The 14,562-nt window shown below is 47.4% G+C and overlaps 1 protein-coding gene across 1 annotated transcript in view; it reads left to right on the top strand.

Annotated features, from left to right (window-relative positions):
- The window catches only part of ETV7 (ets variant 7), a 28,018-nt gene extending 15,969 nt beyond the window's left edge, over positions 1-12,049 (top strand). The window contains exons 3-8 of the mRNA XM_012720960.1: positions 6,819-6,983; positions 7,387-7,512; positions 8,280-8,510; positions 8,860-9,002; positions 10,277-10,377; positions 11,798-12,049. Of these exons, the coding sequence (XP_012576414.1) occupies positions 6,819-6,983; positions 7,387-7,512; positions 8,280-8,510; positions 8,860-9,002; positions 10,277-10,377; positions 11,798-11,915 (884 nt within the window). The 3' untranslated portion in view covers positions 11,916-12,049. The remainder of the gene's footprint in view (positions 1-6,818; positions 6,984-7,386; positions 7,513-8,279; positions 8,511-8,859; positions 9,003-10,276; positions 10,378-11,797) is intronic.
- The last annotated feature ends 2,513 nt before the right edge of the window (positions 12,050-14,562 follow it).

Here is a 14,562-nt window from a genome sequence, read left to right as displayed (position 1 = left end):
CCATGTGGGTCAGCTCCCTGGCCGGGGATCAAACCTGTGCTGCTGATAGCTTCACAGTGCTGCACGCAAATCTGTTGCACCACCAGAGAGGCCCTGGGTTTCAAGTTCCAAGTGATATCGTGGGGTGTGATGGGACTCAGGGTCCCTCAGAGGCAGCTTGGGAAGTCTTCTGGGAGCAGGACCACATCTGTGGTTGGTAGTGTCTGCAAGTTCAGGGTTTTCCCCTGTTGGTATAGTTCAAGTATTGTTGTGGATGTCTACTGGCTAGAGGGTGCTGAATCCACCCTCTGGCCACACACAGGAAGACATACCCCTCTGACTCAGGAATCAGAGTTTTGAATTTTCAGGAGTATACCCTCAATGTCATGACATAGGGAACCTCATAAAAAGTCAATGGAGTAGACCCCTGGAATCCAGCCAATTTGGCTGGTTTGTGTAGATGTGCCCCGACTCCTGAATCTCACCACCGTGGTCTCGGGCTTTTACACCACTTGGTCTTGGCATCTCATTTCTGTTTAGCAGACTGATCTCCCACGGAGACGCCACCTTTCTGTGTCCCCCACAGCGCATCCTTTCCCTCGCATGCCTGCCACGTGTAGGTATCATCTTTCAGTGATAGCTTGTTCTTCCCTGACTGCCTGTCCCTGGCCACTGAGGTCACGTGTCTTGCCACTGGTTTCACTTATCTCGCCACTTATGGATTCACTCCACTGCAGAGGTTCTCAACTGGCAGTAATTTTGCTTCCCTCCCCTGGGACATGTGAATATGCCTACAGACATTTTTACTTTTCACAACTCATGGGCTTGTATGGGTGCAGGTAGAGGTCAGGGAGGTGGTCGGCAGCCTACAAAGCTCAGCACGTCCCTCACAGCAAGAAATGATCAGGCCCAAAGCATCAGTAGTACTGAGGCTGAGAGACCTGCTGCACTGTGAATTGTTGGTAGGTTATTTGTCTTTAAAACAAAAATCACTTTCCAGAGCTTCCCTGGCAGTGGAAAGGATTATGTCTCAGCACTATAAAGCTATCAGCAGCCACTGCAGTATAGGTTCAACCCCCACCCCGGAGGTGACCCACATGGTGCAGCAGACCTCTCCTGTCTCACCCGCTGCTCCCCTCAGCAGTGTACTTGGTCACTCTGCCTGTTCTGCATTCTGCTCTGTTTCTGGTGAATTCTTTCACTGCATCCCTGCTCTTCTATGCATAAATAAATAAATTTTTTTTAAAAGAAAGTCACTTTAGAGATGTTCTTGATTTAAAATTGGCATTAGCTTTTTATCTCTTATTTGCTTTGCAAAAATTTCCCCCCCAATCTATCTTTTTAGTATGGTGTATTTTTGCCACATATGCAAAAATTAATGAGGTCAATGTGTGTTTCCTTTTCATTAAAGTTGATGAGTTTCCTGTTATGATTGACAGTTTAGTACATATGAATTTTCTGCATCTGTTGAGGTTGTTATTCCTAGATTTTTAATCCATCTGGGATTGATTTTTGTGAATGATGTGAAGTAAGAATTCAACACATACCTTTTAAACTTTTTAATTATTATTATTATTATTTTAAAGGTTTATTTATGCATACACAACTGGGGTACAGGTGTGGTGGGTGAAAGGATTCAATAGAGACAGAGTTGGGAGCAGAACAGGCAGATTGACAAAGTATACTGCTGAGGGGAGCAGCGGGCAGGTTAGAAGAGGTCTGCCCCACCATGTGGGTCAGCTCCCTAGCTGGGGGATCGAACTCAAGCTGCAGTGGCTTCAGAGAGCTTCATAATGTGGTGCTTTAACCCGTTGTGCCACCAGGGAGAGCCCTAATTTATATTTTTAAAGGGATTTATTTATCCATACAGAACTGGGATACAAGCCAGAGGTTCGGGGCAGTGAAAGGATCCATCAGAGACAGAGTGGGGAGAACAGGCAGACTGATGAAGAATACTGCTGAGGGGAGCAACTGAAGTGGTTGTGGCTAGCTTGCAGTGCTGCGTCTTTACCCATTGCCCCAACAGGGAAGGCCCATATCCTTTTAAAAAATAATTATTTGCATATGTTTTATATCAGTGCACCAACATCTCAGTCCCATGTGCTCTTCCCACCCGTGTTTTGTACTTTCTCCATCCCCCGTCCCCTACAGAATGTCTTGAATTTATAGCTGTCTGCTTATTTTGTTTAGTTTTGTTGTATTGATTTTTTAATGTTATTTTCCCCCCTGATTCCTTATTTGGTTTCCCTATATTCTTCCTATAAGTGAAACTACCTGATAATTCTTTTTCCTTCTGACAGTTCACTGGGCATAATCCCTTCCACCTCCATCCATGTTGCCACAAGTGGCATTAGCTTATCTTTTTTATTGCTGAGTAATATTCCATTTTGTATATATACCACATCTTCTTGATCCAGACATCTATTTTTGGGCATTTGGGTTGTTTCTAAGTCTTACCTATTATAAATAATGCTGCACTAAACATAGGGGTGCACGTATCCTTTTGAATTATGTTTTTGTGTCTTTTGGGTAGAACCCTAGGAGTGGAATTGCTGGGTCGAATGGCATCTCCATTTTTTTTGTAGTCTGAGGAACCTCTACTGCCGGAGACCAGCTCCAACTTTTGAGGTGTCTGGAGGCAGCACAGGCAGGACCCTAAGATGGGAAGGCGTCCGCGAGCGGAGATTCCAACAGGGGAGAGAGGAGGGGAGAGAGGAGCGGACGTGAGGAGGACACGGGAATCAGGATTGGGTGCAAGTCTTCCTGCCATTCCTTCAGCAGGTCTTTATTTATGCTGTGTAGCAAGTAGTTAATTGTAATAATGTATAGGGTAAGTTAATGAGATATCTCCATAAAACATTCTCAAGGACAAGGGGAACAAGCATTCTTCTCTTAACAATTTATGGTATAATAGATTATACGTTGTGTGATAGTTATCATGTATACAGCTGTCTAGTTATTACTCAAAGGAAGAGGGGTCTGGGAAAGGGTGAGCTTGTTAGGAAAAGGTTGTTAGGGGTCTTGGGGTAGCAATAAATTGTGTTAGCAGTGTTATCAGTGATTGCCTAAAGAAAGGCTAGTGGCTAATTTAAGGCTAGCAGAGAGTAGTTAGTGCTTGTTTTAAAAAGGAGTAAATTAAGAGAAAGTTGTACAGTTGTACAACACCTGTGTAGTTAAGGTTAAAATTTGTCCATTATGCCCTGGGAGCCTTATCTGAGGTTTGCTTTTTTATTTAAAGAAACCAAGGAAGCTTCCCAGGAGTTTTTATGTCCTGGGGTCTTATTTCTCCTGGGGCTTGTCTTCTGTCTCAGGAGACAGAGGAATTTCTCCTCCTGGGGCAGCTTGCTTGAACCAGGCAGCCGTCTGTGTGGCTAAGACAATCCAGTTGTAAACTGAATGTTGTTCAGAATATTTTGATATTATGATTATACAAAAAAGGGAGGTCATAACATAAGTTAGCAGTGGAAAGTCTGATTTTTCAGAGCCTATCCAATCCACCAGGAATCTGTCAGACGATGGATGTTGCATAGCTTGTGTCACTCTACACAGATTTCCATAGTGGTTGGACTAATTTGTATTCCCACCAGCAGTGCAGGAGAGTTCTTTTTCTCCACATCCTCACCAACTTTTGTTGTTGCTAGTTTTTTTGATATGTGCCAATCTCACTGGTGTTAGGTGATATCTCATTGTGGTTTTGATTTGCATTTCCCTGATGATGAGGGTTGTTGAACATTTTTTCATATGTCTTTTGGTCATTTGTATTTCATATTTGGAGAAGTGTCCTTTGAGTTCTACAGTCCATTTTTTGATTGGATTATTTACTTTGTTTTTCTTGAGTTGCGTGAGGTCTTTGTATTTCTTGTGATCAGTCCTTTGTCATTTGTGTGAAGTACAAAAAATTTCTCCTAATCACTAAGCCATCACTGTTTTTAGGGTATTGCTGTACAGAAGCTTTTTAACTTGATGTAGTCCCAGCTGTTTATCTCTTTCTTCATTTCCTTTGCGTTAGGGGATGAGAGTTTAAAGATGTCAATACATCTTTTTTTAGGTGGCAAGTCAGTTGGGTTCTTACCTTATTTTAAATTAACTATTTTTTACCACTGAATTAAAACCCCACCTCTGTCAAGTATTAATTTTGTGTGTACAAACACCCCCCTCTGGGCTTCTTCCTTTTTCCCAGTGATATATCATCAATCTTAATACCATCAGATCTTGATTTCATGGATTTCTGGTTTGTAGACCACAAAGACCATTGTCACTTTTTTTTTTCTATATAAGTAACTTTTGGGCTCAATTTTTGACATTTCTTTTTACTCATTTTTAGGTCCCCTAAATAAAACATGGGACTCTCTTGTCTTCTCAGTTGGACCAAACTGCCCTATTTCCCCCCTTTGTGGCTGATGACAGCTATTGTTATGTGGCCATTGGTGGGCCCCTCCCCTGCCAGCCTGTGCTGTGTTGTGTCCCCACCAGTGACATGGAGCCTGGCGTGTGGCCAGTCAGTGTTCGTTAGTGACTGGCTAATGAGTAATGCATATTTTTTAGAAATGAACACCAGTTTTATCTCTTGTGTTGTTCTAGAACAAGGCAATCAGAGGTTGGCTTAGTCTTTGTCACAGAGGTGTGGCCCTGGCCAGTTACTTCTCTCCTTTACCTCAGTTTTTTTTTTTTCCATAAAAGACTCAGGGATCCCTGCTCCTTCTTTTTCATGTGGCTGGGGTTCTGAGAGGGGTGAAGATTTCTTGGGGGAGAGGCACAACACAGTTCACAATACCAGGCAAGATCATTCTTCCAGTGAATATGGTGCTGGGGGCCCCCATATATACTTTTTTATCATAATAGTTTGTTTTTACATCGTTGGTAGCTTTTTCCATCTCAGTTGTAATTCCCGTGGGTTTCCCATCACCAGATCACCCATGTGCCATCACTGTAGCTCAGTGCACTCTCCTGCCCTATTTTTGATCCCATTCCCCATTCTACCCCTGTAAAATGTCTCTGGTATATAACTGTTCATTATTATTATTATTTTCTCTCCTGGTCCATTATACTCCTGCTATGAGTGAAACCATCCAGTATTTTTCCTTTTCTTTCTGGCTTATTTCACTAAGCATAATCTTCTCCAGCTCCATCCATGTTGCTGCAAAAGACATGTGTTTATCTTTTTTGATTGCTGAGTAATATTCCATTGCATATATGTACCACATCTTTTAACCAGTCATCTACTTTTGGGCATTTGGGCTGTTTCCATGTCTTTCCCATTGTAAATAAGGTAGCAATAAACATGGTACAGTATCTTTTTGAATCAGTGTTTTTGTGTCTTTTAGGTAGATACCTAGGAGTGGGATTGCTGGGTCATATGGAAGCTCCATGTTAAGCAGTTTGAGGAACCTCCAAACAGTTTTCCATAATGGTTGTACTAGTTTGCATTCCCACCAGCAGTGCAGGAGAGTTACTTTTCCACATCCTCACCAACATTGGTTGTTGCTGGTTGTTTGAAGATGTGTCATTCTCACTGGGGTGAGGTGGTATCTCAGGGTGATTTTAATTTGCACCTCCCTTATAACAAGTGATGTTGAACATTTTTTCATATGCTTGTTGGTCATCTGCCTTTTCTCTTTGGAAAAGGGTCTTTTTAGCTCTTCTGCCCATTTTTTGATAGGGTTGTTTATTTTTGTTGAGTTTCATCAGTTTTGTATATCTTTGTGATCAATCCTTTATCATTCGTTTTGTGTGAGAAAATTTGCTCCCAATCAATGTACCACATCTTTTTAATCCAGTCATCTACTTTTGGGCATTTGGGTTGATTCCATGTCTTTCCAACTGTAAATAAAGCAGCAGTGAACATGGGCGTGCAGGTGTTTTTTTGAATCAGTGTTTTTGTGTCTCTTGGGTAGATGCCTAGGAGTGGGATTGTTATGGGACCCCACATTTTTAAGAACTCAAGAAAATGTTCTCCTTTCCTTTCAACTCAGAAGGAAAAAGGAACTTTTAGGTTCCTAAAAGTTTTTAAATCTAAAAATATACTCACCTTTATACAGATGCAGTCATAAAATCTCATCTTAAGCTTGAGGCCCATAAAGGCAAGATTGGCAAGGGCCCATGAAGATCTCAATGTGTCTGTGACCACGGACTAGTGAGATATGATTCGCCATAGAAGTATGACAAGCCCAGGAAGTTTGGGGTGAAAGGGGAGAAAAGAAACAGCCACTTGTCTAGGTGTTGCCAGAGGTGTTGCCACGAATGAAGAAAGCTTAGGAGAGATTCCCTTCTCCCCCACTGCTGAGACCTCTGAGAAAAACAGGTTCTGAAATGGCTCAACAGAGGGGAAAAGTACAGCTGCCAGAGAGATCTGGCTCCAAACCTGGTTGGACTTCATGCTACCTACCTTAGTGACCTCGAACTAGCCAATCTGTGGGAGCCTCAGTTTCCTCACTTGGGAGACAAACTATCACCCCTCCTGGGACTTTTTGGTCACCCGTGCAGTCGTTCACCACATGTTTATGGATCGTCTGCTGTGCTGGGTGTTCTGGGTGCTGAACAAGTGTTGTGCCAGTGGCTGGAAAATCATGAGCATATACATGTACCCATGTAAAATAAGTATAATTACAAAGATGTAAGGTGCTGGGAAGGAAAGAACAGGACAGAAGACGATGGCGTGAAGGGTGAGGTGGTGAGTAGGGTTGGGCATCTACTCAGATGGAGTGTTGAGAGGGGCTTCAATGAGGCAGTAACATTCAAGCCTGGACTTGAAGTAGGAGGGTAGAGATAGGCGGCTTGGGGGCGTGTGGTGGGTGGGGAGGCAGGTGGACCGGGCCTCCAGCAGCTCCCTGGCGTTGCAGGCATCCAGCCCGCGCTCTGGAGCAGGGAGGACGTGATGCACTGGCTGCGCTGGGCCGAGCAGGAGTACTCCCTGCGGCCGACCGGGGAGCATGGATTTGAGATGAATGGCCGCGCCCTCTGCATCCTCACCAAGGATGACTTCCGGCTCCGCGCCCCGAGTTCAGGTCTGGGAAACTCATTGGCTTTGCTCTGAAACATTTGATGGAGGAGGCTCAGGGAGGGAGATGGAGGTGATCCCGCCTTGGTGGTGGTTGGGGGGGCGGGGGCGGGGGTTGGGTCTCGCTCACCACAGGTACTTCCGACGCCCCTTCCCTTCCTCCACAGAGGGCGCTCTGGTGATTCCTAGCTCAGCTTGGCTGCAAGGCTTTGTGGGGTGGGGGGAGGGCTGCCTGCCCTTCCCTCCCATGGCCCATGTCTCCCCTACCTGCCGCCACACTGTGGGCCCTCTGCTTAGGACAGGCCCAACCTGTTCTCATCCGAGACAGCTGCCAGGGACCAGACCTTTGTTCCTGTCCCTTGTCCGTCCCCAACTCTCCTCAGCAGCTCACCCTCCGCCTCCACCCCCAGGTGATGTCCTATATGAGCTGCTCCAGTATATCAAGACCCAGCGGCGAGCCCTGGTGTGTGGGCCATTTTTTGGAGGAGCCCTCAGACAGAGGGTGCCCACTGGGTGCCTCCCCTGCACTCAAGAAGGTAAGGAGGCTGGGGTCAGAGACCCTCCCCCACTTCCCCAAACCTACTTTCTCTGCAGGTTTCTTCAGGCAGTAATGGGGGAGGCAGAGGTGTGCAGGGCTCCCGATCTCGATCTCCCTCACCCTGGGCCCTCTGGGAGGTTCCTGGGAGCCTTGGGTTTTCCTTTGCCCCCCCCCCCACTCTGCCCTCCTGCAGAGAGTAGGCTGGCTGCTCTCAGGTGGCCTTCCTGCCCTCTCCATCCCTGCCGCCTTTGAGGCAGGGTCTCCCGGGGCCTCAGCATAGAGCTGTCCATACCCCATCACCTTTTACTCACCATCACCTCTTGCAGCCTGCAAGCCCTGGGTTCACCTCCCTCAAATTTCTTCTTCCTTTGGCTTCCAGAACAGCCCCAAATCACTCATCTCCTAGTTTCTTCTTTTGTCCCCTCCCTCCTAAATGTGGGGGCTACCCAGGGCTCAGGAACCTCTTCTCTGCACTCAGATGCTGGGTGATTTATCTAGTCTCGGGTGTTAACCATCCAGTGCTGAAGACTCCTGTACCTACCTGTGCCTCTCGAATCCCGGACATGCCTCCACTAAAATGTCTCACAGGCGTCCTCACCCTATTAGCTCCTAGAGCAGCTGCCTGATGTCAGTCCTATTCTGCTCTCCCCACCCCTGCTCCTTTCCAGTTTGTTCCCCTGACCCCATCCCGGGGTCCCAGGCATGTCATTGAGGGGGTCTGGGCTGCAGAGATTCTGGGTCCACAGAATCAACATCTGCTTGCAGAGGAGACCAGGGCTTCTCAGGCGGCCTCCCAAAGAGACTTCCTGCAGCAGCCACCAGACCTGGGACTCGCCAGCTCCTTGAACCACCTGGACGCTCCCGGCCTGGCCAGGTGGCCCCTGGGCAAGGAGGAATCCCTCACCTTATCTCACTGTGCAGAGCTGGACAGCAGGACTGAGGGAGCTTGCTCCTTCTCCACCATGCCACAGACACCCATCGATGGCAGGATTGCAGGTGAGCAGGAAGTTGTTCTGGCCTGCTGGAGGGAGGTGTGCTCAGGCCAAATCCTTGGGGAGGCATGCATGATGAGGATCAGGGTCGTTTTGATCTAGAGGATGAGAAGGTGGGGTGGGGTGGGCAGGGAGATTGACCTGTGGCAGGGAGATTGACCTGTAACATCCTCTGGCGTTAGGGTGATTGAATGAGGCAATAATAAGGAACCCCAGAGAATGGCTGTGTAGTTAGTACCAGGGTCCTCTTCCCCATCCTGCTCTGGGCTCCACCTCGAGGGCCCTGGAGCTGTGTTCCTGTCCTCACAGCTCCAGGAAAGTGCCCCGTCCACACCCTCTCTGCTCAATTGCAGACTGCCGGCTGCTGTGGGATTACGTGTACCAGCTGCTTTCCGACGCCAGGTACGAGCCCTTCATCAGGTGGGAAGACAAGAACGCCAAGATCTTCCGAGTTGTGGATCCAAACGGGCTTGCCAGGCTCTGGGGAAACCACAAGGTGAGGCTCACCCAACAGGGGGGACATTTGCAAAAGAGACAGGCCAGGTGGGCTGAGGGAAGCCTCAGCACTAGGGGGAAGCTCCTCAGCCTCACCAGCGGTCCCCAGAACCTCAGGATTGCTTTATTTTGGAGCAGTAGTGGGTAGGATGTTACCTGAATGGGTGTCTGCCAGGGGACTTAAGTGGCTGGCTCTGAATTCTAAAAATTAAGTGTTTTTTTTTTTTAGTAAGAATTAAGATTTAAAAAATGCAACTCTCATGTCACTCTCATGATTTACTGTGGTGATATTCAGTAAGTGTCCTTTCTGTAATTTATTTCAGTTCTAAAAATGAGTCTTTTAATGAAAACTATTAGCAATAACGATCATCTGCAATGTACCCCCATTTCCTAAAGTGGTAGAACGTTTGGTTGCCAGGCTCTGCTCTGAGGAATTTGCCTGTGTGCACTCACTTATCCTAACAACTGCCTCGTGAGGTGGGTGTTATCAGATGGGGAAACTGAGGCAGAGTATTCTGTCAGTTTGTGCAAGAGTTTGAAGCCAGCAGGTTGCAGGGCAGGATTGAGAGCCCAGATCTTGTAGTTATATTATTTTGGTTGCCTTTCAGTAGTGCTGTTGGCTAGTTTGGGGGTGCTTTTCTGGACCAGTTCCCCTATAGTCCAGCAATTGCATTTAATGAGCACATACTACATGCCAAACCCTTGCTAAGAGCTCTCCAGATTAACTAATGTAGTCCTCAACGAACCTGTGAGATACATGTTTTATCCATGTTTTTGTAGCTGAGGAAACAGGTTCAGTGAGATAAAGAAACTAGTTCAGGGTCACACAGCTGCCAAACAGTGGACCTGGGACTTAAATGGACACCAAAGCCCAATATCTTTGTCTCAACTCTACACTGCCCATCTTCCCAGACAGAAATAACGTCCCATATCTGGTGGCAAGACCTTCATCCTCCCCCACCCTCATAAACTGTCTCAGGGGTTGGGTTTTAGGGAACACATATTTATATGTCACCACTGTGACACTTGCTATTTAAAAGCAACATGTGAGAGCCATCTCATTATTTACCACACTCTCCACCCTGACTCTGCCCTGCCTTTCTACTTCCAAAATCAAGAGAACGCTCTTTAAACCCTGGCAGAACCCCTGGGCTGAGGGGTTTAAGAAACCATCCAGTCCACCTTGCTCCCTTCCAGGTGTGGAAACCAAGGCCAGGCTGGAGCAGGAGGGGGGGTTGGGGTGGAGGGGTGACGTGGAGCTGCTTTGCCTTCTAGAACCGGGTGAACATGACCTATGAGAAGATGTCCCGTGCTCTGCGCCATTACTATAAGCTGAACATCATTAAAAAAGAACCTGGCCAGAAACTACTGTTCAGGTGAGTAGTCTGTGGGCCAAGGTGAAAAGGGGAAGCAGGGCTGGGTGACCCAGAAGCCCCTTTGGCAAGGCTGACTTGCAGCTGGGACCTCAAATCCAGATTTCTTTTTTTTAATTTATTTTTACATTATTCTTCATTTTGTGACTTTTTCCATCTTGGTGGTAATCCCTGTGGGCTTCTACCACCATTTCACCCGTGTGCCCTCACCGTAGTTCTTCTGTGTACCTTTCCCACCCCATTTTTGATCCCATTCCCCACTCCACCCCCGTAAAATGTCTCTGGTATATAGTTGTTCATTGTTTTTCATTTTTTCTTTATTACAGTTGCTTCCCCCTCCCTTTTCCCCTCCCCCATCCCACCACCCCCTCTTTCCTCCCCAGTCCCTTACTCTTATGTTATAAGTGAACCATCTGGTATTTTTCTTTTTCTTTCTGGCTTATTTCACTAAACATGATCCCTTCCAGCTCATCCATGTTGCTGCAAAAGGCATGAGTTTATATTTTTTAAAAAGATTTATTTATTTATGCATACAGAACTGGGGTACAGGCCAGAGACAGAGTGTGGAGCAGAACAGGCCGACTGATGAGTACATTCCTGAGAGGAGCAGTGGGTGGGTCAGGAGAGGTCTGCCATGCCATGTGGGTCACCTCTGGGGCTGGGGATCAAACTCATGCTAAAGTGGCTTTAGCTTCTTTGTGCTGTGCTTTAACCCACTGTGCCACCAGGGAGGGCCCAAGTTTATCTTTTTTGGTTGCTGAGTTATATTCCATTGTGATATGTACACATCTTTTTTATCCAGTCATCTATTTTGGGGCTTTTGGATTGATTCCATGTCTTTCCTATTGTAAATAAAGCAGCAATAAACATGGGGGTGCAGGTGTCCTTTTGAATCAATGTTTTTGTGTCTTTTGGGTAGATACTAGGAATGGGGTTGCTGGGTCATATGGAAGCTCCATAAATAAAGATTTATTTATTTATACAGAACTGGGCACAGATCAGAGATGCGGAGGGTGAGAGGATTCACCAGGAACAGAGTGGGGAGCAGAACAGGCAGATCGACAAAGTACACTGCTGAGGGGAGCAGCGGGCGGATCAGGAGAGGTCTGCCACGCCATGTGGATCTCCTCCGGAGCAGGCAGGGATTGAACACATGAGGAAGTAGCTTAAGCTTCTTAGTGCAGTGCTTTAACCTGCTGCACCACCAGGGAGGGCCTGGAAGCTCCATTTTTAGCAGTTTGAGAAACCTCCAAACAGTTTTCCATAGTGGTTGGACCAGTTTGCATTCCCATAGCAGTTCCTTTTTCACCACATCCTCTCCAGCATTTGTTGTTGCTAGTTATTTTAAGATGTGCCATTCTCACTGGGGTGATGTAGTATCTCATGGTAGATTTAATTAGTATCTCCCTTATTACAATTCCAGATTTCTGAAGACTCCTGGGAAGACAAACCGGGACAAGGGAAGACGCCTGGAGCAGCTGGAGAGCCAGGAGCAGGACAGGGTGGACTTCAAGGAGGAGATGCTAGAAGTTTCCCCATGAGGAGCAGGTGGATGCTGGGCTCCTGGCATCGAAGAAGCAGCGAGTGTCTCCCATCAAGGCAGCTAGCTGGGTGGTGGCTTCCTCTCTCATCCCAGGCCAGCAGGGATTTGCACTGATGGTCATGGAGGTTATCTTGGGCCTCACAGCTGCCCAGGGCTGGGCAGAGCTGAAAACAGGTAGCCTCACATCATTTTGCTGGTGGGGGGCATTATGCTTTGGGCTGGGCAGTCTTGGGACTACGTGGGGCACAAAGTGTGCACCTCTCCCTGTCCTACCTGCCCTACCTGCCCTACCTGTACCTCCGGGTACTAAGAGACCACCCAACCAAATCCTTTCAACTCACAGAAGATGGGGACAGAGACCCCTCACAGAGCCTCAGCTTTCCTCAAGGGGTACACTCAGAAAAACCACACTTGGGGGACGGTTGCATGAAATGGAAAAATGGAGAACTACTCACTGACATTGAGGTGCTTAATGTGTGCTAGGCCTTGTGTTAAGGGCCTCCCTGTATTTTATCTCCTTCAATTCCCACACCAAGCCTGAGGTTTAAATAAGGGGAAACCAAGGTTTGCTGAGCCAGATGCCTCTCCTCAACCCTGTGCTTTGATGAAATGTACAGTTAACCCTTGAACAACTTGGGAGTCAGGGGGGCTGACCTGTGGAGTCAGAAATCTGTGCTTACGTTTGACTCTTCCCAACTTACCGACGGTTGACTAGACACCTTCCCAGTGACATAAGTGGTGGAGTCACACATAGGCTGTATATTCTAGGTACTGTGTACTGTATTCTGACACTAAAGTAGGCTACAGAAAAGAAAATGTTCCTAAGAAAATACTGAGGAAGAGAAAACACATCGACAGCACTGGCCCATATTTATCACATTGTGCTTTTACGTCACGGCATACAAGGAAATCTGCATATAGGTGGACTTGTGCGATCAAACTCTTGTTGTTCAAGGATCAGCTGGATGGGTCACGTCCAAGCAGAGGCCTGGCCTTACCTCGTTGTCCTCATTGTCCCTGCTGGACGGTTCATTTTATCTAGTCCCACGGCCTTGTGCTCAGTCTCCATTGTTTGGTCTTGGGACACCCCGTGAAGGTCAGCCAGCTACCCTCAGCAACCCGGGCACCTCTCCTGGCCTGGGCATGTGCTCCCCTGCTCTGGGCCCCAGCTTCTTATCTGTAGAGTGGGATGCTACTCCTTACCTGACCTCACAGGGTTGCCAGGATGTGCCTGTAAGCCCATGTCTATAAAATGCTCACTTGAGGCAACTCATGTTGCCCAAGAAAACCTTGAAGACCAGAAGCTGTTCTCAAGAGGCTTCTCCTGCCTGATCCCCAACCCCCTCTACACACTCTCCCAAGAGTAATAATCTCTACCCTTGCTAACCTTGCAGCCCGCAGACAAAGTTAGCGGTGAAAGGGAAGGGAGTGTTTTCACTTCGTTGAAAATAAAACTTCTTGGATTCGCATCTTCTTTCTTGGAAGGAGGAAACCACCTTTGCTCTGGCTTCTAGCAGCTCAGGAAATCCCCTGATGGCCAAAACCAGCTGGCCTTGAGTTACTTTATATCAGAAACTGATTAACGTTTTTGGACTCTGTAGCTCAAATGTGACTGCTCCTGAACGGGGAAATTCCTAGCTTAGTCTCATCCAGGACCCTTGAGGATCCCAACCAGAAGGGGCCAGGCGTATGGCCTTGGAAAAAACACTCAATAGTATACTGCGTGGCTTCTTTTTTTTTTTTTTAAGATTTGTTTATTTATTCATACAGAACTGGGGTACAGGCCAGAGGTGCAGGGGTGGTGAGAGGATTCACCGGAGACAGAGTGGGGAGCAGAACAGGCAGATTGACAAAGTACACTGTTGAGGGGAGCAGCAGGCGGGTCAGGAGAGATCTGCAGCGTCATGTGGGTCACCTTGGGGCTGGGGAATAAACTTGCACTGTAGTGGCTGTGGCCAGCTTGCTGTGCCACCAGGGGGGGCCCTCTGGCTCCTTCTGTCTCCATGGAGACCTTTCTATCTCCTTGGCTTTGCTCCCGGATGGACCCATGCTACATAGCTTTCTCTCATCCAACCCAGAACAGCCAGACTGGACTGGGAGGGAGGAAATCAGCTTGTCGAGCCTTTCCTTTCATAAGTAAGGAATCTGAGACCAGGAAGGAGAAGTGACTTTCCAAGGTCACACGGCCCGGCTCAGCCTGCTGACTTTTAATGGTGCCTGGTTTTTTCTTGTCTCATACGTTGCTCATGGATCCAAGATGTAGAGGTTTAAACAAGAGGATGTAGTCAGACATCACTCCTTGCAGTTGTGACCTTGGCATTTGCCTGGTGGTATGTTAATTAATGGAGGTCGGTGGCTGTATCTCAGGACTCTGTCTTCACCCAGCTCAGTGCTTCTCACTGGGATCTTGAGGTCAAGTGTGGACCATGGACCTGGTCAGAGTCCACCCCACCAGATCCCAGATTCTGGGGTCTCCACTCAGGCCTGGTGTAAGCTCCACCCTTTTCCATTTCCCTGGGCACATTAGGGTCTGGTCAGGATGGGCAGTGTAGTGCCAGGGTGACAGGGCAACCCCACTATGAAATGGGGTGCCTGAATGTGGGTCCTCACCCTTGTGCTTAAAGTGACTTATAAGAATATTCAAT

Source organism: Condylura cristata, unplaced genomic scaffold, assembly GCF_000260355.1.
Source record: "Condylura cristata isolate star-nosed mole 26May11 unplaced genomic scaffold, ConCri1.0 scaffold00001, whole genome shotgun sequence".
Taxonomy (NCBI): Eukaryota; Metazoa; Chordata; class Mammalia; order Eulipotyphla; family Talpidae; genus Condylura; species Condylura cristata.
Note: the sequence above shows the minus strand (reverse complement) of the source record. Positions and strands in the feature narration are given on the sequence as shown.